We start from the raw sequence: 25,800 nt of genomic DNA, 5'->3' as shown, positions 1-25,800 counted from the left end.
CAACAGGAAAGGAAGACTATTAAAATATAGCCAAGTAAAGATAAATTTTGAAAAGTAGTAGTATTGAGAGCAAGACAAGTGCTTTTAAGTTACTCATTGAACTAAACACATTAATATTTTTTTCATGTGTTTAAATCATACATTGAATAAGAATTCTATAAATATTGAAATACATTTATTTTACAATGTTTGCTAGACACACCAAATATTCTATTTTAATACAGACTTTATAGAAGAACATATGTCTGGGATCTTGTGTAAGTAAAAGCATGAACACTGACACATTACATACATGCAACACAAAATTTCATTTTCACTTTTTTTCTCCATTCAGAACTCCACTATTCTCCTCCAACTTATTTTAGTATCTATACAACCACTAAGAAAGCACAAACACTGAATATGAAAAGATAAAAATGCAATATACTTCTTAAAATCCAAACAAATTAATAATCATCTAATATATTAAAGTATACTAAGAGAAATTAACAGGAAGGAAGAAATTAACTTGAATTTTCTATTTTCAGTGAGTAACAAAGAAATGACAGAAGTCCAATTCATAACAAGTAACTACTACTTATTTAAAAACTGCTACGCTTTACTGATATAGACATAAAGCAGAAATATTCTCTCTCTTGATCTCTCATGCTCTCTTTCCCGTGGCTAGAACAGTCCCCTGAATGTGATAAGCACTCACTGAATCTTGTGAAATGAATAAGCAGAAAGAAGTACAGCAGAAGAATGGCTCTCAACACGGCAACTATGGAATTACACAGATAGCATGTGATAGGTCACATGTGCAGAAACCATGACAAAGCAGTCTTTGGCATACAATGGAAAGGTACCTGTCAATGAACTGCACCAGGAAAGGCCCAGATAGTAAAAAGATGGCCTCTAACATAAATGCTATCTTTCAAATGAGCAAAGGATTCTTGAAAAATAAATAGATTTAGCAAAGCACTCAGTGATGAAAGGGAAACAATAAATCCTCTTCAGCTCCTATGACTACTAAAGTGGACTTACTGGTAGTTTTTTTTTTTCAATACCTATTAAAATGGCATTAATATGGAAGAGTGATTTCTAGAAAACAATAATTTCTCTAATTTAAAATTAGTGAATTTATTCTTTTTTAGTACTTCTAATTGGCTGATAAAGAGATAAAGATCACATTAATCTCAACGAAGGGCTGGTAATTGATATTTTGTCTATGGCCTGTTATCATTACGCAATGAAACAAATCTCACCAAGTATGATAATCTTACCAGCATGGAACTTAATATACAGATTCAAATATTTATTCAGCATATTCAAATTTTACAGAAAATGCCCAAAGAAATAACCAGTGCTAAGTAACACATTAATTTGTCACAGTGATAAGACTCATGTGATGAATATTTTTAAATATAGCACTCAATATAGCTCACTACTACAAAATATCAGATACACATGAGTCAAATCAAGGCAATCAAAATACAGAAGCACATATAGAAAAGTCATATATAAAATCTGTCAACAGAGCAATAAACGCTCCTCATCTTAAAATAGGACCATAAGGTTGAGATGTGTAGATATTTTCAATGTTAGTTTTAATAATTATTTTTGCAATTAGTGAAAAATCTTTTGCAAAGTGAAACACTTTGGCTTCTACTATCACGTCAAACATTAACAAGGATATGTTATAATATAAATTTTGACAGTAACATGTCTAAAAAGAGCACAAGCAATGCACACCTACAGTGCTACAATCGTTCAACAACAAAGCAAAAAGGTAGCCATTACCTGTGTGTTTGCTGAATACCAGTAAGCTTTAATTTACAAAAGGGTCTATGTTAAAACTACAAAATAATAATAACTACATACATTCACAGCCATGCAGATAACATTATCCTTAAAACTATTCAGTGCTATGTTAATCACAAAGCCCATGAAAAAGAATAATATGACATACAGAAACTCTTGTTTGGCTGTGCTTGTAGGAGATGTAGGAAAATCCTCCAGTCTACAGATGAAGATTCAAGAGGAAGCAGGAAACAAAAAGGAAGCAGATAAGCATTCGTGCATAAATCAGTTACAACATGACCGATCATCTGGAAAGCTTTTCTTATTTCCCACTTTTACAATTTTCCTTCAAAGAACCTTTTAAACTACTTTTTCAGTTCTGTTTCCTTTTCTTTGAAATTGGAAATAAAAAGCCAAAGAATAAGTCCAGGAACACTTAACACTCCTAGAATCTAGCAGTGAGTAATAACTTTTATTTTTCAAATATAAAAGTTAAGGGATCTTTCCTATTTTTTTTTTCCTAAAGGCTATCTAATACTTAGAAAGTCTGTTCGATAAATATGCTTTTGCAAGTTTAGAGACTATTTATGCCCTTCTCTTAAAACAGCGGTTGTCAACCTGTAGGTTGCGACCCCTTTGGCGGTCGAACGACCCTTTCACAGGGGTCGCCTAAGACCATCCTGCATATCAGATGTTCACATTACGATTCATAACAGTAGCAACATTACAGTTATGAAGTAGCAATGAACATAATTTTATGGTTGGGTCACAACATGAGGAACTGTATTTAAAGGGCCAGAAGGTTAAGAACCACTGTCTTAAAAGCTAATAGAAAATAGAGACAAGGGATCCAACAGGACAGTAAATAAAACATACAGGACATGTAAAGAAATTTGTTTTACTTTCTGAATAGGTTGGTGAGCATGGTACTTTAATTCCATCAACAGGGGATGTGGAGCCTGAGGTCTGTGAGGACTGTCTACAGAAGCAACACGGCGAGGTGCCAGAAGGCGGGATTCAGGCCTCTCTTCCTTCTTACTATACCATTTGAAGCATTTTAGGCAAACACTTTGATCTTTCTGAATCTTAATTTATTGTTCCCTAAGGGGGATAAAGCCACCCTAGGTCACAGAATTGTAAAGTAATCTCTATGAGACTCCACAGTAGGTGCTTCCTAAGATAACTGTTGTTACATGAGAGCCCCTCTCCCACAGTGAATGACCAGGAAAGATCTTGTCTCTCCCAACTACTGGATTCCCTGGTCTTTTGAAAGACTTCTTAAGAAATACAAACTGGAACATTCAGGCGGCTAAAATAAAATATGTTCTCTTTAATTCCAAGGTTTCAAGTACAAATTCTCCAGCAAGACTTACACATCTATTTCAGAAAATATTCCCCCATACAGCTATCACATTATCCATGTTTAAAATATTATTAATAGACGTAACTAGCCAATCTATGACTAATGTGTAATTTTTACAATGCTGAACCAAATCCCCTATTTAGTCAGTAATTAACATGATAGAGGCTTTCTAGGACCATTGTAGGATATATATATTTATAACCTTAAAAGCAAATTCTCAAAATCTAACCTAAGCACATTTTGTAATTTTAACATAAAATTGCTCCATTGGAAGGAAATTAGGAATGAAGGTCTATAATACCAAATTGTTTGAACCAAGTAAGTGGTTTAATGTATTGATAATAGATGAGAATATCATGTGTAAAGGTAATACTTCTAAACAGATTCAAGAATAGAACTTATAAGGAAAAGGACAGAGTCAAAAGAAAAGTGATATGGACTGTCATCCTATATAATAAAAGCCTAATATGCTAAGTGTCCGGTCGTCTGGTCATCCATTCAACCAATCAAAGCATAATATGCTAATAATATGCTAAGGCCACTCAACCACTTGCTATGACATGCACTAACCACCAGGGAGCAGATGCTCCGACTGGTAGGTTAGCTAACTGCTGGGGTCCGGCCAATCGGGACTGAGTGAGACGGGCCAGACGTGCCCTGGAGCCCTCGTACGGTCCTTCCCTAGCCCTATTGTGGGTGGATGGATGGGAAGTAATCAACCAAAGACCATCCTATATAATAAAAGGATAATATGCAAATCGACCGAATGATGGAACGACTGATTGCTATGACACGCACTGACCACCAGGGGACAGACACTCAACACAGGAGCTGCCCCCTGGTGGTCAGTGTGCTCCCACAGGGGGAGCGCCGCTCAGCCAGAAGCCCAGCTCACAACTGGCAAGCGCAGCAGCAGTGGCAGGAGCTTCTCCCACCTCCGTGGCAGCGCTAAGGATGTCTGACCGCCAACTTAGGCCTGCTCTCCAGAGGGTGTGGGCCTAAGCCATCAGTCGGACATCCCCCAAGGGCTCCCAAACTGCAAGAGGGCACAGGCGGGCTGAAGGTCCCCATCCCACCCCCCACCCTGAGTGCATGAATTTTTGTGCACCAGGCCTCTAGTCACTATAAGAAGCTTACCTATACTATTAGAAGGGTCTCTAAGGCATTACAGTTTAAATGCAAAAATGGCAAGAGGAAGTTTTAAAACCCAACATGAATATGGGTAATGATTGCTTAACATAAAACCAAGACAGTCTATATCCTTTGACTATAATTTTGTTTTATTTAACTATTTGAATTGTGCCAGCTTTTGCATATCTTATGTTTAACCAAAATTTGCACTAGTGATCATTTTTCTTGATACATAATCTTACAATGTCCCAGGAGTCTACTTTTAAAGAGGGGTGAAGGAGGTAGTAAAACCACTTTCAGAAAGGCAAAATCACTTTTCTAAAACATTTCATTGTGTGATATTCTTAATGACAGAAATCATAATATCTGAAACATTAAGTATATAAATTTCAAAATTCAGCAAGTGTGGGATTTATCCAATGAATTTTAAGTTTCCTATAAACTATAACAAACAAATTTAAGAATAAAAATCAATACACTTACTGTATATTTGGTGTGATCCCTTCAAGCAGCACAATATTAACCCCACCAATATGCGCAGTGGCACATGTCTCAGTCATCTTTTGATGTAAAACATCTTAAATGTGATGAAAAATAATTATATGAATTATAATAATTACACTTCATATTAAATTTGCATTTTACTCATAAAATGTTCAGTGACAAAGGATAATTTTAAAGTTACATAAAATTTAAACTATATTTTGAAACTACTTTTTAAAATTTCCTTGACGTTTTATTTCTGTGTTCATGTATACATATATGTATATAATATGTTAAAATTGGAATAAGGCTAAATATTCAGTTTAACATGCCAATCATGCAGTACAGAGTCTAAAGGGCATTAAATAGCCTAATGACATTTTAAATCTCAGAAGTAATACTTAGTGCAGAACAATTGGAAATTTTTATAAAACAAAAATAGGAAAAAGAAACTACATAAATTAGCTCTCTGATCTACCTGGAAGTTTGGTTTTCTAGAACTGCCAAGCAGGAATTGGGGAGATGGAGTCAGTTCTCAGAAAAGCATCAGCAATATGGGAATGTGCCATACCTTTCATCTTCTCCTTCAGTGTGAAGCTGCCATGAATCCTCTTCAGCTCAGACTCCATTGTGAGCCCACCGATGTCCGCCTCCAGGTGTGTGCGGTTCACCATGCCGATCCCGAACACAATCAGGGTGACGTGCTGGGGCTCCGCTGTCACCAAGCTGCGCTTCCTCTGCGTTTTTGTCACACTGTTATTGTCCTGTTCATTCTCAAACACCACTTTACAGGTTGGCTCTGTCGGGCTCCGAACGCCTTCATAAGTAAACAGAAACACACAAGTTTAGACATGAAAACTGGAATGAAAGGACACTTATTTCTCTTTCCTTCCTTTTCCTGACCAGCTCTCCTCCTCCTCTTCCCTATCAAAATGACTTTTAAAGTATTTCTACATCTTCCCGTGGCCACACTGAAAGCAAACAGTCATTGACTGCAGGTGTGTGGGGCTCTACCGGAGCACCTTGCACAAGGTTAGAGAGAGTGGGAAATGGGGCACAGGAGTTCTGACCACATGACTATTCTCTCCTGACTGCCAACTGCTGTGCATCTCAATTATCCACTCATCACATGAAAAAAACCTCATGAGCCCTAGCCAGTTTGGCTCAGTGATAGAGCATCAGCCTGGAGACCAAAGAGTCCCGGGTTTGATTCTAATCAGGGCCATGTACCTTGGTTGCAGGCTCCTCCCTGGCCCAGGCCCTGGTCAGGGCACGTGCAGGAGGCAACCAATGGATGTGTCTCTCTCACATGGATGTTCCTCTCTGTCTTTCCCTCTCTCTTCCACTCTCTCTAAAAGATCAATGGAGAAATATCCTCGAGTGAGGATTAACAAAACAAAAAAAGAAAACATCATGAACAACCTAAAGCCTTTCTTAGTATGTCTGCAATTCTAAACAGCAATTTAAAAAATATGAAACATCCATTACCTGCTGGTCCAAATGCATCTGAAGATTTTTCCAGTATTCCTGTTGGATCAGAGATGAGAGAATAGAAGTTCAGCAGTTTGTACATGTTCTGCCAGCACTCGGCAGAGGGTTCACTCTGCTCTGACACGGTAATGGAGTCAGAGTCATCCATGGGGATCGCCATGTGATCCACCACGTCCTTGGAGCCTTTCCTAGACACTTTGGAGGTTCTTCTCTCGGATCTTCCCAATGAGTTTTTGTTTCGAGATTCCTTTTTGTTATTCTCAGGGTTGGTCCGTTTGTTCTTTGCATTATTTACTCTGGTGCCACCGTTAAGACTTCCTCTGGAACTGCGGCTGAAGTCAGAGGAGCGGAAATCCCGATGTTTTCTGGTTCTAAAGGTAGGTGTTGGTGAAGCTGATCCAGCTGTGTATCTGCTCAATTTAATGTCAGTCTGAGTCGCTTTGATGTCATCTATCATTGTACTGAACTGATGAATGAGACGAACCAAAGCCATGTCCACGTGCTGGCTTATAGACTGACAGGAAATGGTGAAGTTGCAGTGGAAGGTATTGTAGTAACGCTTGTTAAGATCATGGAAAGAAAGAGCATTGGTGGAGTTCTGAGGGGTGCACACAGACTTTTCCATCATGACTGCACTGATGCTAAAGGTTTCCAACATTAATGCCGGTTTGAACTCAAGTGGAGGAAGATTTACATGGCCTTGCCTAAAAATGTGAAAATAAATGACAAGGTTTTTATTTCCTCTTTTCTAGACTGTATAATCTTTATTAATTTATTAGCAAAATAATCTCCAAGATAATATGTTTATAAGTCATTTAAATACTTTTCAGCATGAAATCAAGTAGTTTACTTTTTTCACTAAGTCAACTTTTTATAAGTTGACTAGTCAAAATTAGCCTTATGTTAATGATTTCAGTGAAGAGATAAAACAATTTTTCTTGCCAACGATGTTACACCACACTGATGATTCCAATGTGAAGGGATTTGTTATCATAGTTTAAATAACACCAGCTCCCTAACAACATGGTTCAAAATTTACTGTGAACAATTGCATAAAGCACAAACTTGCTGCTAGCTCTTCAGTGCATGAGTCACTACATAAATAACGGACCGGCATCGTGATCAGTGACCAATCATATCACTTTGTCAAAGTCTGTCAGTGATTGGTCAATGAACATTTGTTATGCATTCACACCCAGACAGGGAAGCATATAGTGTGTTGCCTCCTTGTGACATTAAAAAAAAAAAAAAAAAAAAAAAAAAGATTATGATAATCGAACAGGGAATTGTACAGCAAGGATAAAAATGCAGCAATAAAACAAAAAAAAATTATAAGGCTGGTAGTGAAATTCAGTTAAATGTAAATGGAGCTACAGAAGAAACAGCTGACCATGGAGATGTTGCCACTTTGCTGTTCTAGAAACTAGATATGCAGCCAAAGGAGCGCAGGGAAGTCACTCTTATTGGCATGAAGAGGAAACTGGTTGCAACAAAAAGGATGAGGGCAACCAGGAGGAAGTGATTCTGGCAAAAAAAAAATACACAGTAAAAGGAACTTGTGACAATGCTACATACATTAAAATGCAAAGGATAAAATGTTGGAAACTGGTCAATACTTAGTGAAGTAGGACATTTTGCCAAGGCACAGAAAAGATGCTCATTCTTTATTGTGAGTCACATGACAAGAAGGCAAGAACTATTCAAACCACCCTTTGATGAGTTTTACAGAAGGAAATTTAATTTCAAAATATTCTCAATTACAATGTACTAAATATTAGTTTTACTATATTTATCATTTTCTATATATTTATAATAAACAGTAAGAAAGATTTTAATTTTTTGACATTTTGTAAGATCAAAAAAGAAAAGTAATCCTAATAATCATTAAGGTTTTTAGCTTGAATAGTCATTGCTTGGTACCACACAATGTGAAAAGCAAGGACTTTCTTAAAAGAAAAGACTGTAATTGCCACGTTCCTGTGTCATTAGAAAATCCTCGAATAGTTAAACCTAAAACAAACTAAAAGAAGGCTCTATTTATCTACACAGAATTGTCATGAAATTTTTAAAGCCAATTTTGTTAAATTATTTAAAATTTTAAGTAGAGTATTTCAAATGAAAAATATATTTCACTTAGCTCTATGTTAGATACATGTGCATTTTGCTTTCATTTTACCTTGCAAAAGCACAAATTGGATGAAACCAATCATGTCACAAACAACCTCATATCAGAAAGGCTACGTATGTCCATATTCTATTATTCCCATACACTTTAGCAAGATATACCCAAAGTAAAATTCAAGTTCTCAAAATATTAGACAAATCTTATTAGTAGGCATATTACTTCCTATACAAACAGTGAAGAAACTGAAGAACTATCCATGACAATAAAGAATGATAGTAAAAGATGATTCTTAACTCTCTCCACTCTACATTTGGCATTCCTGTGTCTTTTTTTCTGATGGCTAGCCTCTGTATGACCTCTATTCTGTTCCTAACAGAAAATACCACCTGCGACAAGTCAACTCAGAAAGGAGACCAGGAATAAATTCTAAATAAAAGTACAAAATTAAAATCCATAAGATCATAAAAATTTAACTAGAGCAACAGTAAATAAATTCTACGTGTCTACATCACCACATGTATGTGGCTCACTCTCATGGATGTGCTAACATGGTTCAAAAAGAGGCCTAAAAACAGGCCTCATAACCTGTTAATGTGGATATTATTTTGGTTAAATGGAAATTGTCTTCTCATTAAGATACTAAAATTAATTTCTCATTACCATGAGAAGGAAGCAAAGTTAAAAACAAACAGGTATTACTACCCTAGTACAAAATTTTACATGAAAACAACAATAACACAAGACACCTTCTTGCCCTTTTGCTTTTTCTCTCCTTGGCTGTGTCTGAGTCCACGATATCTGCTCGGAGACAGTCCAGTGTCCCTGAAAATGAAAGGTGTTCGCCAAAGTACATGCGGTAGCACAGTGGCATCGCATCCTGGGACTGAATCCCTGTGTGACTCAGAAGAGGCTTGAAAACAACCTAAAAGACATAACACATTCATATTGGTGCAATTTATATAATTCATCATTTACTGCAGCGTTTTTTCTTATCCTAACCCAGTTCATGTGTGTAGGGTGAAACACAAAAAGGTCTTCTGTAATAAATATAATCTAATTATACTTAACCTGTTAATGCCTGTGGCCCACTCTCCCACTTGCCTCTGTTCACTTGAGGAACTAAAAAGATTTCAAAGATTTTGCTTTGTACTCTCCATATTTAAGCCATTAAATAAGACTTTCATAATATTTCTTCTTTACCTTATCAAAGCCACAGCCATCTAAGCTCATTACCACATGTGAACTGTTTCAGTAACTCATCTTTTCACCTTGTTTCTCTAATTCAATCCATTTAGCACATTGCTACCCATGTCTAGTTCTTGTCACATTATTTTTCTGCTCTAAAATCTTCAATGGCTCCCTACTGCTCATTCAAAAAAAGTCTTATCATAGCTTTGAACACAATAGGGTATGATTAAATTTATCTTTCTAGTCATGATATTTAGCCAATCTATATCTCCAAATAACGTTATCATATGAGATAAACAACTACGCCACTCTTCTGTTTAATGACTATAGGTCAGTGATGGCGAACCTATGACACGCGTGTCACCTCTGAACTCATTTTTTTGGTTGATTTTTCTTTGTTAAATGGCATTTAAATATATAAAATAAATATCAAAAATATAAGTCTTTGTTTTACTATGGTTGCAAATATCAAAAAATTTCTATATGTGACACGGCACCAGAGTTAAGTTAGGGTTTTTCAAAATGCTGACAGGCCGAGCTCAAAAGATTCGCCATCACTGCTATAGATGCTTAATTAGCCCATGTCCTTTTTGAAAGCTCCTCCTTTTTTGCATGAAGGCTTTGGTAGACAAGCACAGAACAAAGGTTTTCACTAAATTCCAAGGTGAATTAGAGATGCTCCAGCTGCTCAGTGTTGCCTAAGAGGATTTCAACAACTGGGAGGAACAGGCTGGCTCACCTGGGCGTCAGCCAGCTGAACCGCAGGAAAACCTTGGTTGGCTTCTTCTACACCTGCCACATCATCCTGACTCATACTGTGCTGAGAAGGGGTCCCATCCAGAGTGTTCTGGTCACTAGACAAGACGGTGTTGAAATCTGAGGCTGAGGGTATTGTGGGAAGATTGGGCGCAACACCTAACAGGAAAAATGTTCAAGAATGAAATCTAAAGTATTGGAAAATAAAAGGCATAAAGGGGCACGGCAAAGTAAACTTACAAAGCCTGTATGGAACAGTATTACCAGACCATTTAAATTAAAGAGGAAAAAAATAGCACTTTTAGGTTATTTTACAGATGTGATTAATAAAAAGTGAAATTAAACTAAATTTTTAGAAAATATCCGTTGTCCTCATACATGAAGTCTTCATGACAGCCAGCCAGCCCAGAATATATAGACTTCTACATCTGGAAGAGCCTCTACCAACCCCTCAGCTGGACACCCAGAAGCAGAGGTGCAGAAAGCAGCTGGGCCACAGAAAGTAGCGACAGGAGGCGGACTATCATGTCCCAAGTAGCACATACAAACTTCCTCCCAATGACCTTCCCCAAGGTGGAACAACAATAATTGGCACTTTCTTTCCTCTTCCTCCCTTTCTTTTTAACCTCCAGACAAAGGGCCTCTGATAGACAGGAAATGTTCCTTTCTGGCTCTCCTGAAACTTAAACTCTGTGCAACAGGGAAACCAGCCCCAGCAAAGTGCTGACAGCCGGGCAAACACATTCTTCCATCTTCTTCAGCTAAGGCTGACGCTGAGGACTAAGGTGCAGTTAGAATTCATCACCTGCTCACCACTTCACTCCAGGTTCAAAAATGGTCCACACACCAGCAAGAAAAATGACTAAGTAGTCATGTGTCAACCACTTCTCATAATTTCGTATTTTCTGTCTGAATAGAATTTACTAGATATCCCAATAGCTGTTACACAGATTAATTTTAGCTGCCTTCGATGACTAGAATAAAAGGCTACCTCACATATTCTTTCTCTTAAAAATTGTTTACTAAAAAACAAACAAACATATGTCTAGTAAATTTGAACACACACACACACACACACAAAATACAAGAGGAGAGATGACTCCACTTTTACTTCAGGAAATAGCCACCAATCCTTCCTTGTGAATTCCCTACTAGTCTTCTTGCTACTTATACATATTCTTTTAAAAATTAATAAATTGCCCCGATTTGTTTCTCTCCTTGAGGGCAAGAACCTTACTTTATTCTTCTTAGTACTCCCTTAGATTTAATTAAATATTTAAGTAACCACAAAGAGCATAAGAATGCGAGTTATTATGTCCCAGAGAAATCTGGATAAACTGAAAATACTTTCTGTGTTGTAAGTATACGATGTTATAATTATACACTGTATTTTTTATTTACCTCCTTTTGGTGTTTTGAAATTAAGCCAGCCACATTAAATGGAAGTTTTAAATTATTTAAATTATAGACGCTCTCGCGTTTGACTTTTCACAGAAACATTGAGTGACTGCTTATGACTCCCTCAGCTGCTAAATTATCAAAGGCAGTTCATAAATGGGTCAATTTCAACTAAAACAATACTTAAGCATTTGAGATTTTTTTAATCATTCTCTGAAAAACAGGATTTTGCAATAACTTTACAGGTGCCCCTTAGATGGTTAAGCAAAATAATGTGACAAGTCCATACCTGTTGGAAGACTGTTGTGCCCTGACTTTGTGACAGGAGATTCCTGCACCACGCTTCCTCGATTACCCACCGCATTGGACATCCAGTTATAGAAACTCACCGATGATGGCTCAGATAGCAAGGGGTGTTCAGATAACATATCTGTAGCCACTGTATTTCCTGAAAATAAAGTTTTACTGAGTATAATATTACTTATGTACTTAGGAGAAGAAAATGTGATTTATGTAATTTTTTTGAAAAGTCACATTAAAATACCTATATATGCAGATGTTTTCAAATTCATAGTATGACATTGGTATTTAGATATTGAGGCACTAATAACTAACTTATTTATTATACCACGGAAAAATTCATTTTTTGTCTGGTTTAGACATCAACCCACATCACACCTTGGCTGTCAAATGCTACAATTTAAAAATGCAAACTAAGGGCAAGAAAATACTAACCTGTTACAAAGAGAAGTTTCCCAAAATACTCTCTCAGAGATAAGTTGCAATATGAAAGATTAGTTATGCATCCAAAGTATATATCTAAAAATCTTAAACCTTTTTTTTTTTTTAATTCTCCCACAGAAGTAAACTTGTAATTGTCAAAACCAAGGCCACACCTGTTCTTGTCAGGGAGTTACTTTTCACAGCTGCACTGCTCCTTTGAGGAGTGCCCTCCAGGAGGTTGTGCAAGCTTGGAAAGCTCCCGGTCAGGTAGCTGAGCAGGCTCTCCTTCCGTGGACTCTCCTTCACTGGCATCCCAACGCGGCCTACATGCACTGGAGAATCCGTGGCGGTGTCTCCACTGGTGTAGCTCAGGGAGTGGTATGGGTGGATGCCCTGCAGAGAAACCACACAGGCTCTTCCTTACACACACAAACGTGATGGCTAAGAACTACAACTGCTGTTACCCTTGCCATTACTGCTTACTACGGTTCACTCAATACCAAACAAGACAACATCACTGAAAACATAAAACAGCTTCACTCAAACTGTATATTGATCATGCACAATTATAAGATGATCAATATTCTCAATATTGTATTTTATGAATATTCAATAAATTTAAAAGAGAGCCCTAAGGCCTGGTAGTTAAAGTAGTCCTTATTCAATATTAATTACTACTGATGATATAATTTTCAAAGAAATGTGCACACTAAAAGTTACTAATCAATATAAAGTTAATTTCAATATAAAAATACTACTTTTACTAAATTTAAATCTTTAGGGTGGATACCTAATAGGTGAATTTGAGATGGCAAAAGTTAGGTATTCTCTGCAAGTCTAACTAACACTAACTAAAAACAGTAATAATGAACCTTTATCTTTAATGCAGAGTCACTGTGGGTGTGAGTCTTGGAGAGTTTCCTCATTATCTCAGCGCCAGTCACAGGCCCAGAGCCGCTGGGGGGAGGTCGGCTGGCTGTTCCTTCCAGCAGCATCGTGTGCTCACTGACTGTGGCTGAAATCAGTGAAAAGAGTAAGTGAAAAGGGCTGCAGATTGTCAGACATGCTCCTTAAGCAACAACTCCAGTGTTCCTGGTGGTGCCCCTACTCTCAGCCGTAGATACTCCTTGACAAGTTCATTGTGGAATCTTCTGTAATATTCACTCCTTTTTAAATTTTTATGTTACTCTTCCAACCCCAATCTTCTCACTAAGTCTCAAAAAAGGAATAAACAGCTTCTATTCAATCTCAAATATGCCACCCAATGGTAAGAGACCAAAAACCAATTCAACTCAGCTCAAGAGAGCACAGAATTTTCACAGATTAACACAGGCATTTGTAGATAATTAATTAAAAGGGATAGTTACTACACTATTCTTTCAACTTTTGTACAGACTTGAAATTTATCAAAATAAATAATAAAATCCAGCCTATTACTCATAAAACATTCATTTCTTAAATATAATTTAAAAATGTTTGAAAACCAAAAAGAAAAACTGGGTAAAGGATTATATAGCAACTAGAGGCTCAGTGCACAAAATTTGTACACAGTAGGGTCCCTAGGCCTGGCTTGCGATCAGGGCCATTGGGGCCTTCCGGCTGCTGGCCAGGGCCTTCCTTCCCTGGCTGCTGGCTGCCAGCTGGGGCCTTCCTTTGTTCTGCGCCACCCCCTGGTGGTCAGCGCACATCATAGGAGCAATCGAACTCCTGGTCTCCCGGTCAATCTCCCGAGGGGACAATTTGCATATTAGCCTTTTATATATATAGATGTTCTGAAAGCTCTAATTTTAAGACTGCTTTCTTTGCCCATGGTACTTCTAATATTTTTTCAAATTATCCTAAGATAAATTGCAGTGCATGGTACATTTCATAATAATAATAATTAAACTTTGAAAAAGCATTAAAGTATGTATAGGGTGGGGCAAAAGTCAGTTTACAGTTGTATGTGAAACATGGAGTTTATGCCTGCATTATTAATTTTCCATACAAAGAGCTGTGACACCCTCCTACCCCCGTGTGCCCCACCTATACACTGTGAAACACAGGGGTACTGCCTGTGTTCTGGCACAGCCATCAGGCTCTCAGAATCTGAGACTGAGTACAGGCCTCCAAATATTGCATAAACTCAGATCTGAACAAGCACTGAGTAAAATTCAAAGGCTCCTTTAAAGGCACAGGACAAGTAGAGAGGCGTGACATCTCTGGTGGGAAAGTTTACTATTATAAAATGCATGGTGCCAGATCACTTTGAGAAGACCTTCTTTCTCACTGCAATGTACACATTTACTGTAATTACTGTGGTATTATGTGTTGCTGAGGTTTTTGAGATCATATTTAGAAGACTATGCTTTCTAAATTAAGCAGTGACCCAGAGGTTGATTAGTTATCATACCACAGTTATTTATCAACCACTGTAATTTATTTTTACCTTATTCAGTGAGTACCTCAATATCAAACATAAATATCTATTCTTTAAATATAAAAAAAATAATAAAATAAAGGCACAGGGCAAGATGATAAAGAGATAGATATAATTTTTAAATAGAGGTTAATGTGATTAACTCAAAATACTCTAGTTATACAAAGATATCTGTTGTTTAGACTGGATAGGTTAGGAGAAGAAGTCTACTATATTTCACAATATTAAACTTGAGAATCAAATCTGTATGAGATTCCAACATTATTACCATTTATTTGGACTAATACAAACCATACTTATATAATTAAACCATGACAATAGAAATATCAAATTTGGGACACAAATCATTAAAATTATCACATGTACTAGGTTACCAAGTGCATAATAACTAGCTAAAATATTTACAAAATTACCTGCATCAAATTCAAATTCTGCTCCATCAGCACTGGTATCACTTTGAAGACCACCTCCATTGTCCAGCCCAAAGCCATCTTCGTGTTCATGGTCCACAGCTGCTTGGGGCTTCAAGGGCTGAGTTGGCCGATGTAAGTTGACTCCTTTAAAGGTTGGTGTCACCACAATGAACTTCATCCACTGCCTTGCCAGGGCAACTAACCCTTTCTTTAAGGTTACCAAGGCAGGAAGTCCATCACCCTGTAACAACAATGATGTCGTTAGAAGTCACCTTACTATATAATAACAGTTACCATTTAAGTGCTTTGCATATATTTATTCATTTAACTCTCATAACCCCCACTGGGAAATGAGGAAACCAGAATTTATATGTTAAGTAATTTGTCCAAGGTTACACAAGAAAGTCAGTGTTTCAAGCTGACAACAGAACTCAATCTCTAAACACAAGGTTGCTTCTCCTATCATGAACAGCACAGCAGCTCCAGGGAAATAAGACTAAATGCAGGTATAAGACTGGGGTTCTTCTGAAGAAGCATTCAATCCACTTTATCTTTTGCCAATTGAAGAATCAAATGTATTTTGAACAACCTGGGATATTCATTAAGCAAAAAGGGAATGAAATTATTCCCTCCAGAGATTATTTTTAGAACTAAAAATAATAAATTTCTATAGGTAAATGCTGGATGTAGCTGGATTTGAAACTGCTTTGAAAGTTAAATGTATTGTTAACAATGATAAAATTTAGAATATATTTGATTTCACATGGTTATGATTGTAAGAAAGAAAACTTGGCTCTTTTTCCTATTAGAGCCTTAGCCTGAGGAGAAAATATCCAACTCCTCTCCATCCCCTTTCCTACGATTCCCTGTATTAGAAGAACCTCATTTACTTTCTGCATCTGCCCTTTCATTCCCAGGCTCAAGTGGTCCTTCGTCTTAATGGAAAGCATACCTGGGCAGAGCACCCATGGAAATGCAGTCATTCTCTCTGTTCCCGTCTCTGCCTACGGCACCATGGGTAAATTAGTCTCACATTGGGGACTCCCAGTCCTCAACTCTCAGGTGGCAGTAGAAACTAGAAACTCTACCAGCCTCAGGCCAAGTACCTTTTTTATATCCATGACTTATTGGAGATTCTGGCATTGGAGGTAAATAGGAGCTTGACTGGCCATTACCAATATGGATACATTGACCACTAATTTGGCTTCAGATTCCCATGTATTCTCTATTGACCAGAGCTTGGCGAGGAGAAGGAAGCTCCTCCAGTTCTACACCCCTAGGTATGTGTCACCTTCTGAAGTGCTTTTCAATGGGGTAGAGATAGTATATTTATTTTGTACAATTACATAATATCCCCCCATCACAAATGAGTCCTTATTTTATTAAACATTGCTATGATATTTGACTCTAGTGATTACTCTCTTACTTGCAACTCACTATACTTTGGCTTCCAGACATTCTTTCCTGGCTCTCCTTTCCCTCCTCAGCACTCTGTGTACCTCCATCCACCTTCCCCACCTATTTAACACATTGTGTACCGCTCACGAGTTTTCTCGTGTTTCACGCGCCGTTATGGACCTTAGATGCCAACACACTGTCTTGTCCACTGTGGGGCGCGGTTACAGTGTTTTGGCCAAGTTCAAGCCTCGGACTAATGAAAGGACAGGGTCCTCTCACTGCCACGTGCAAGTCCCCGCTGGAGGGCAGGGCCCTCCCAGCACAATCATAGCCAACGGCTGTGATTGTAAGCTTGAACCTATGGTCCGAACATGTAGCCCCACATGCCTTGTGATAGAGTTCGGGTGCATGTAGTTAAGTGAGGTTGAGACTCACGAGAATGCTGTAAACAACATGATCACACCCCTACTTTGCCTCGTGGCATCTGCTATAAAATAAAGACACGGCTTGTGGGCACTGGCGTTGTCTCCTCTTCAGGGAGCAGCGTCCTACCGAGTCCCAGCTATTATTCTCTTGTCTGTCTTTCCTTAATCCTTTCACCCCCCCACTCAGAGACACCCTTGGCCGTGCTGGCCCGGCAGAGTCCACATCGAATGAAGCGATCTCATTGGTGGAAACCGTGCAGGTCAATCTACAAAAAACTATATAATTGCACGAACCCATAAAGCATTGCAGTTACATTGTATTCTGGTCATTCGAATAGTCTTCGTCCTCAAGTTACTGGCGCTTGGCGTATGGCTTAGGGGGTGGGCAAACTTTCTGACTCGAGGGCCACAATGGGTTCTTAAACTGGACCAGAGGGCCAGAACAAAAGCATGGATGGAGTGTTTGTGTGAACTAATATAAATTCAAAGTAAACATCATTACATAAAAGGGTACGGTCTTATTTTTTTTTAGTTTTATTCATTTCAAACGGGCCAGATCCGGCCTGCGGGCTGTAGTTTGCCCACGGCTGGCTTAGAGATTTCTATGCGGTACGCAATGTGTTAATACTGGTATTCTTCTGGGATCCATCCTTGACCAGGTTCTTACTCAACCCTCCATCCCTAGAAGTCTCATCCACGTCAACAGCTTTTAACACCTTCATGTTGTCAACTCCCAAATCATTAATCTGAGCCTGCTGTTGTCTATGAGCCTGTATTTCTAACCATATTTCTCCTCTGGATTTCCCATATGCATCTCAAATCCTGCAGGTCAATGGTTCCTCAACAGAACAGAGGCTACTTCAGAGCTAACACATGGTTTCAGTCACTCACCATTGTAGCATCCTCGATGATGGAATAATTTGCCTGGTGCAGGTAGTGGTGGAGTATATTACACAGTAAACAAGAAGGGTTTTCTTGGAGAAAGCGAGCCAGTTTTGTAAGTCTGTTGTATTTACTTCTTAGGGGAAAATGCATACTTTTATTCTGAAACAAAGCAAAGATAATAGGCTTACAATGATGTATTAAAGATAGTACAAATGAAAGACATCCAGTCACTAAGTACTCACAAGTTAGATGTTTCCCAACAATGATAAATGGTCAGGATCGTCTTCAATAAATTCTGTATCTCCATGTATTGAAGACTTACCTCTAGCGCTTCAGTCATGATGCATCCCATCACAGCACAGAGTCTCAGCGTTCCCTCTGTTTCCAATTTGTTCAAGGACGACTTGAGCTGGTCAACGGGAACGAGCCACGCACCCACCGCGGGGGTCGCAGTGCTTAAGAGGTTTAGCTGCCTTCAGATTTATTTTAGAAAATTATAAAAACGAGTGTCAAGATTTTATTTCAAATGATCTTCCATCTCTACTGTTCTTAGCAGCTATTTTATTTAGGAAAATTACTTTTCCTTTTGACCACCAGATAAATTATGAAGATATAACTTCATAATTCATGATATTTGGAGAACAGATAATAGAAAAGAAAAAATATTAAAAAGCTTATTAGAGGTGAAAAAAATAAGTTAATGGCAGGGTAACATGTGAAAGTAAAACTAAGTCCTAGAAAAGAAAAATGGTCAAACAAGCTGACAATAAGGTCAACAGAGAGTCTGAGGTAGGAAAGATGGGGAAGAGGTGGCAGCCCTCATATTAGATATATCCAAAAAGTAATTCAAAACATGCATGAAACAGAACTGCATGCCATTTAAATAAAGAAACACCAAGCGACAGTAGTACACTTTTCAGACTTTTTACCTAGAAAATGCATGAGTGGGAGACCTCACGTTGGTGGGAGCTGCAAAACTAAACCAAATCTCCTGGATGGTCAGCTTCATGCTGCAGGAATCGGGGGGTGGCGGCATAAGAGGCACATCTTTCTTCAAATCATCAGATTCAACTCCTTCATCCTAAATAATAGAACAACCAAAACTTTTTGTTTAGGGGCATTAAGTTATTTTTTCTAGATGAGGAAAGTGAGAGAAAGAGGTAACTTGCTAGAAACCACACAACTCTTGAGCAAAGTGGGTGGTAGAATTAAGGTCTTCTGCTTCCTATTGCAATCAATTTCCTTTTGCATTTAACAGAATATTTCAAACTTCCAAATAAAGAGCCATAATAAATACTATTGTAACACATTTTCAAATAAATAACACTCTACAAAAAATTCTTATGTTATCTTACATGCTATTATCTAAAGCTATATTGAGAAATGGGAGTATCTTTTAGATGTGTAATCACCACCCTTCAAAATAAAGGCAGGTAAGAAGCATGATATTAAAAAAAAAAAGTCTCCTGCCTTTTACATCTACTTAAAGTCTCTGGATTCACTTTTAGATAGCATTGGTCAAGATAAAGAAAAGACTGGCATTTTCTTGATGAAAATGGTGGTGATTAAGGAATGAAGAATACACACAAAACACCTGTGAGTCCTAAGTGTTACAGAACAATGTGAACTATAGGCCCCAGTGATTTTAAAGTCAGCAGGCACTACATATAAGTCCGCACTCTGTAATTTGCATTTCTAAAATCCATGCCATTCTGAAATAAGCCAGTCAGAGAAAGGTAAGTACCACATGATCTCACTCATATGTGGAATCTAATGAACCAAATAAATTGAGGATCAAAAATAGACCCAGAGACATAGAAGCTTGAAAAGACTGTTGAACCTCAGAGGGAAGCCAGGGGAAGGTGGGTGGGAAGAGATCAACCAATGAACTTGTATGCATATATGCATAACCCGTGGGCACAGACAATGGGGTGGTGAGGGTCTGGGGGAGGAAGGTATGGAAGAGGGTTGGAAGAGGTTAATGGGGGGAAAAAGAGGACCTATGTAATACTTTCAACAATAAAGATTTAAAAAAATAAAATCTAATATTTTTCTGTAAATGTGGCATTAAAACCTGATCTGAACTGATGAGAAGCTATTTACCCCACACCTGGTATTTTTATTAAAATTGCTGGCTTGCCAAACCGGTTTGGCTCAGTGAATAGAGCGTCGGCCTGTGGACTGAAGGGTCCCAGGTTCGATTCCGGTCAAGGGCATGTACCTTGGTTGCGGGCACATCCCCAGTAGGAGTTGTGCAGGAGGCGGCTGGTCGATGTTTCTCTCTCATCGATGTTTCTAACTCTCTATCCCTCTCCCTTTCTCTCTGTAAAAAATCAATAAAATATAAAAAAAAAATTGCTGGCTGCAGAAATATTTAAGTATTTCAAGATAAAGCTGCCTCAGATTCCATTAGGAGTCTATGTAACATATAGTACACATACATTACCAAGTTCTCACTGTGTGATAGACACTGAGTTAAGCCTTTCCTGTGTACTGTCTCCTCCAATCTTCACAACTTTAGAAGAGCAATGTCCTTACAATACTCCTTTACAGATGAAGAAACTCGGGAAAGGGAAAATAATTTGCCCCAGGTCACCAATCAGTGACACAACTCTTTAGAAATCTAGAATTTTAAATATTTTCATTATTGCTGTTCCTATACTCATCACTATGAAATTCTACCCTAATAAAAATAAATGAGTGACACTGAAGGTATTCTTCAGGACCCTAAATGAAACTGGCAGATATTGACAAAAATATTAAGAACTTAATGAAATATTACCAGTAACAAAACTAATTATTTAAAAAGCGATTCTGCTAAAATCATTCAAACAATATAAAAACAAAGCCTGCTTTTTTGAAATTCTATTAATTCATTAATTCAGCAGATATTTTAAGTGCCTAATATGAACACAGTATTATGCTAGGTACTATGATAGATATAAACATATTTAGGCATTGGTGCCTACAAAAATTATACTCTAGTACAGTGGTTCTCAACTTTCCTAATGCCACAACCCTTTAATACAGTTCCTCATGTTGTGGTGACCCCCATTTTCATTGTTACAAATTGAACATAATTAAAGCATAGTGATTAATCACAAAAACAATATGTAATTATATATGTGTTTTCCGATGGTCTTAGGCGACCCCTGTGAAAGGGTCGTTTGACCCCCAAAGGGGTCGCGACCCACAGGTTGAGAACCGCTGCTCTAGTAGACGTGTAATCATCAAAATGCCTGACTTAAGCAAAATCCAAACTACAAAAAGACAAGCAAATATACTTCAGAAGTTAATTTTGAGTTGGTACGTCATTTTCTATGTTATGTTTCCAAAGCATTATTATTAGAAACCTGCTCATGTTTCCAAAGCATTATTACCAACCTGCTCATCGGAAACAGAATTTCCATTTAAGTCTGAAGAAGGGCTTGTTCGGTCACAAGGAAGATTATCATCAGAGACGTCGGTGTTATAGCCACTGCCGGTCGGAGAATCAGAAGAATTATTGGATGTCAGCACTCCACCCCCTTCTGTGACACTAGCTTTGCCCATCGTTCCAAAAGTATTATACAAAACAGCACCGGACTGCCTTCCTCCTATATAAATATGAGAATGTATTTATTAAAACACTCGGTATCTCAGTGATGTACTCTACTGATAAAAATTAAAATCTCACAAAGATCCCTTTTATTCTCACCAAAACTTGCCCTTATCTATAAATATACAACTACTATTATTATTATACTAGAGGGGGGTGCATCCCTCAGCCTGGCCTGCGCCCATTTGCAGTCCAGGACCCCTTGGGGGATGTCCACCTGTTGACTTAGGCCCACTCCCCGGGGGATCAGGCTTAAGCTTGCAGTCAGACATCCTTCTGGCAGCCAGGGAACCCTCAGGGGATGTCCAACTAAAGGCTTAGGCTCCCAAGGGATCGGGCCTAAACTGTTAGTTGGACATTCTTAGTGCTGCCACAGAGGTGGGAGAGGCTCCTGCCACCACCTCTGAACTGGCCCACCATGAGCCAGCTTCTGGCTGAGTGGCACTACTCCTCAGTCTGACCTAAACCCTAGAGATTAGCACTTCATTTTACAACTTTTTCTCTGTTTATAGGCAGCAGCAAACTCAGACCACACAGTCAGGTGTGCGAGAAATGTTGCTTTCTTTATTGTTTAGTAACCAAACCTAACTTCAACTTCAGCCCCCATTCTGCCAAGTGAAAAAACAAAAACAAAATATTATTTAACTTAGGTTCCTCACCCCCTTCTCTGGAGTTGTATTTCCATGTCAGACACTTTATATCGCAGGCAGAGGTGCCAAAGAACTGAGCAGGGTCAAGAACATCTGGTCCTCAGTCTTCTGTCTGGGCTAGCCCCCACCCAGGTGCCCTTGACCCTCACCTCAGAGCTCAAGTCCATGCTAATCCCTGGTATATTCTCCTCATCTGGGCCTTGAGGTCTCTTGAGTCCAATTCACTCTCTCCCTCCCTCCCTGCCACCTTCTCTCTCTCACATAAAGAGGTATTGGGCTTTCTGGGGTGAGGTCCTCTGACACCTCCTCAGCCCCGTTGCATGGACACCATCTTGGTGCCTTGGTCACGGCCACAAAGCTGTGTGGCTGCTCTCAGACCCTCCGTCTCCTGCTGCCTTAGGGAGTGGGAGGGGAGGGTCACAGTCCTTTTTACTTGGCCACCAACAAACACTCAGTGTTCCTTCCCTCTAGTCCTCCTTCTCCTCCTCACCCCAGTCCAGGCACGTCTATGTGCAGGTCAGGGGAGGGTGGGAGGCAGGGGTGTCTCTGACCCAGCACACAGGCTTCCAGATCCACTGCTCCCCCAGGAGGTCTTCCACGCTCTGGACCTCAACACCCAGAACCTGTCCCCTCTCAGCTGCAGGTCTTTGCCCACAGTGGTCAAGTCTGTTTAGAGCAGTGATTCTCAACCTTGACTACACATTAGAATCACCTGGGAATCTTTTTAAAATTCTGATTTCTGGGCCTCATCCTCTGGAAATTCTGTTTCTTTGTTACTAATGTTGTGGCCCCACCCCATAACAAAGAAACAGAATTGCCGGAGGATGAGGCCCAGAAATCAGGATTTTAAAAAGATTCCCAGGTGATTCTAATGTACAGCCAAGGTTGAGAACCACGGGTTTAGAGGCTTGAAGTCAAAAAATGCCTCTTTGTTCTCTACTTTGTGGAGGCGGTAAGCGTGGAACATTCCTGCCTGGACTGGGGAGGGGTCTCTGGGTGTTAAGAATACCAGGAGGGGGAGCACAGACTCCTCCTAGAGCTCCGAGAAGGGAAAGGCAGCACCCCCTCACCTCTAACCCCTGCACGTTTCTTTAGAAGCAGAAGTCTCATCCTGTGCAGGGGCCTGTGCTGGCTGCCTCAGTTTCTCAGAGACAAAGAATTTGATGAATGTCTTTTCCCCACTGCAGTAGCTGCTTCATTTGTTCGTTCTCGAATTTTTCATTAGCTGCTAAATCGCTCCTGTGGCTGCAAACCTGTTGTGCCTGACTCAGCCAGTGGGGAGCTATGGGAGCTGTGCAGGGACAGGGGAAGGAAGGGGGGCCCGGCCTGCAGGAAGGGTCAGTGGTGCCTGCTGGGCTGTCTCAGAGGATGTGGCTTAGGTTAGGTCCTGTCCTTTGGCGACTTTAGGAGGAGAGGCCGTGTCCTCCACTCCCCACTTTGACTCAGGGGCGGAAGTTCTCCTTGCTCTCTGGCCTCATAACTCAGTGGATCATAGTGGGATGCGGCAGGCAGGCGGATTCTGCGGCTGCACACAGGCCCCAGCCCGAGGTTTCTGCGGCTGCACACAGACGCGGGCAGGCGGCTTTCAGGGCTGCACACGGGAGCCAGCCTGCGGCCCTGGACCCGATCGGGTCACGGGCTGCGGGTAGGCGGCTTCCTGGGCTGTACACGGACGCGGGCAGGCAGCTTCTGCGGCTGCACAAGGGCGCCGGCCGAGGTTTCTACGGCTGTATACAGGCTTGGGCAGGAGGCTTCTGCGGCTGCACATGGGCGCCAGCCTGCAGCCCTGGACCTGATCGGGTCACGGGTGGCAGGCAGGAGGCTTCCCGGGCTGTACACAGACTCGGGCAGGCAGCTTCTGGGGCTGCCCCACAGGTGCCTGGATGGAGGCTGGCAATGGTGGCTCCCGCTGTCCCGCCCTGCCTGCAGTATGCAAATTAGCTGCCATCTTGGATGGCGCTGATTAGCCAATGGGAAGCGTAGTGGAGGTACAGTTAATTACACTTTTTGTTTTTTATTAGATAGGATAGGACTAAATCTAAAAGTCTTATACACAAGTCAGCCTTCATATTTTAATATATTACTCAATAACGTATAAGAAAACACACATAATTGTAAGTCAGACTCTGTCTCACTGAATAAAGGATTTGAAATATCTTCATCCTAAATGGTAAAGCTCTGCTAATCAAAGATCCAGTTTCCAAAGACACAAGCTTTCAAAAGCTGGGTGGCTTTGACTTGAGCCAAGAATGCTCTGCTCTGCTCAGACACTGAGGTTTTTACATGTCTAGATGCTCTGCTAGTTTTGGATCACACAATGGAGGAATTGGGATGGGGCATCCACCCCTGGTAAATAATCCCAGCTACCACATTTTCAGCTTGAATTTGCTGATTCAGACTATTGAAAGTCATGAGTGTAAAGTATTTCAGCAACGTGGGGCCAATCTGTACCCACTTACGCAGAATTATTTTTTAAAAACCTACCTTTTATGGTTAAATTTTCAAGTCCACATTCAAACATTATCCAACCCCATTTTTCTTGGCTGGGACCCATTCGAGTTATATCCGGAATAGCTTGCTGGTCAGTCTCATCCACAAAAGTAAACTCATCCAGCTCTTCCAGGGTAAATAAGACTTTGGACTTCTCGAAGGGAATCGCAGTGATGGCACAGGTGCCGATATCTATCACCAAAAGAGAACAAAACCACCACTTTTAAAGATAGAGGTTTTATATATTTTTAAAACAAACTATGTAAACATTTGGCACAGTGGTTACGTCCAAAAGATATCTTAGTCAAAAAGAAAAATAAACAAATGTACCAACTCAAAAATAATGCTGCCTAACTTTGTACTGCTTACAAATTGCCAGAATCACATTGAAGTAAGGGGGGGAAGATGAATCCAGAATTAACAAATAATTGCCCAAAGGCAGAATGAATTCATTTCTGAAAGATTACATGGTACTCTAAAAATCTAAAGCTAAAAAGCTTCTGCATAATTCAGCTTCATAATACACTATTTTTAAATACTTTCTCATCATTTTATAAAATAAAAATTATTTTAATTATCCAGGTTTAGAAAAAACATTATTTTCTAATACAATAACAGCATTTACTAAAAAATGGCTTTATGCTAACATATTCTATATAACTACAATTCATCACAGTCATTGCAATATTTCACTGCTTACCAAATGCAATGTAGAAATGAACATCCCAAGTTCCTGGCATTTTTTTCTTACTTCTTACCTTACTTTTTAAAATTTCTCTGATTATAGTTAATGAATACAGAAAAACGTAACAAAAAAGATTTAAAAAAAACACTGGTAAATTTATCATCCATAGATGACCGGCTTATTACATTCGGAGTAAGTTTCCTTCTAGCTATTTAGAGATCATTTTACAAACCCAGCTTTGTTCCCAATTTTTATGCAACAGTAACCATGATAATTTCAAGTCATTAAAAATTATTATTGTTAAAATTATTATTTTTTTATTGATTTTTTACAAAGAGGAAGGGAGAGGGATAGAGAGTTAGAAACATCCATGAGAGAGAAACATCCATCAGCTGCCTCC

At 39.3% G+C, this 25,800-nt stretch overlaps 1 protein-coding gene across 16 annotated transcripts in view; it reads right to left on the bottom strand.

Moving 5' to 3' along the window:
* Nucleotides 1-25,800, bottom strand: part of KIAA1109 (KIAA1109 ortholog) — a 164,161-nt gene that overhangs the window by 61,707 nt on the left and 76,654 nt on the right. For 15 of the 16 annotated variants that reach the window (XM_036313371.1, XM_036313370.1, XM_036313369.1 and 12 more), the window contains 15 exons: nt 24,710-24,907; nt 21,362-21,573; nt 18,907-19,058; nt 18,300-18,450; nt 17,984-18,136; nt 15,270-15,510; nt 13,310-13,452; nt 12,611-12,830; nt 12,004-12,162; nt 10,300-10,475; nt 9,119-9,294; nt 6,245-6,951; nt 5,328-5,573; nt 4,757-4,850; nt 1,949-1,999 (listed from right to left, as the gene is read on the bottom strand). In XM_036313371.1, the coding sequence (XP_036169264.1) occupies nt 1,949-1,999; nt 4,757-4,850; nt 5,328-5,573; nt 6,245-6,951; nt 9,119-9,294; nt 10,300-10,475; nt 12,004-12,162; nt 12,611-12,830; nt 13,310-13,452; nt 15,270-15,510; nt 17,984-18,136; nt 18,300-18,450; nt 18,907-19,058; nt 21,362-21,573; nt 24,710-24,907 (3,079 nt within the window). The remainder of the gene's footprint in view (nt 1-1,948; nt 2,000-4,756; nt 4,851-5,327; nt 5,574-6,244; nt 6,952-9,118; nt 9,295-10,299; nt 10,476-12,003; nt 12,163-12,610; nt 12,831-13,309; nt 13,453-15,269; nt 15,511-17,983; nt 18,137-18,299; nt 18,451-18,906; nt 19,059-21,361; nt 21,574-24,709; nt 24,908-25,800) is intronic. The other variant, XM_036313360.1, reaches the window with a different exon arrangement.

The sequence above is a fragment of the Myotis myotis genome, unplaced genomic scaffold (assembly GCF_014108235.1).
Source record: "Myotis myotis isolate mMyoMyo1 unplaced genomic scaffold, mMyoMyo1.p scaffold_m19_p_6, whole genome shotgun sequence".
Lineage (NCBI taxonomy): Eukaryota > Metazoa > Chordata > Mammalia > Chiroptera > Vespertilionidae > Myotis > Myotis myotis.
This window is presented reverse-complemented; position numbering and strand designations above follow the sequence as displayed.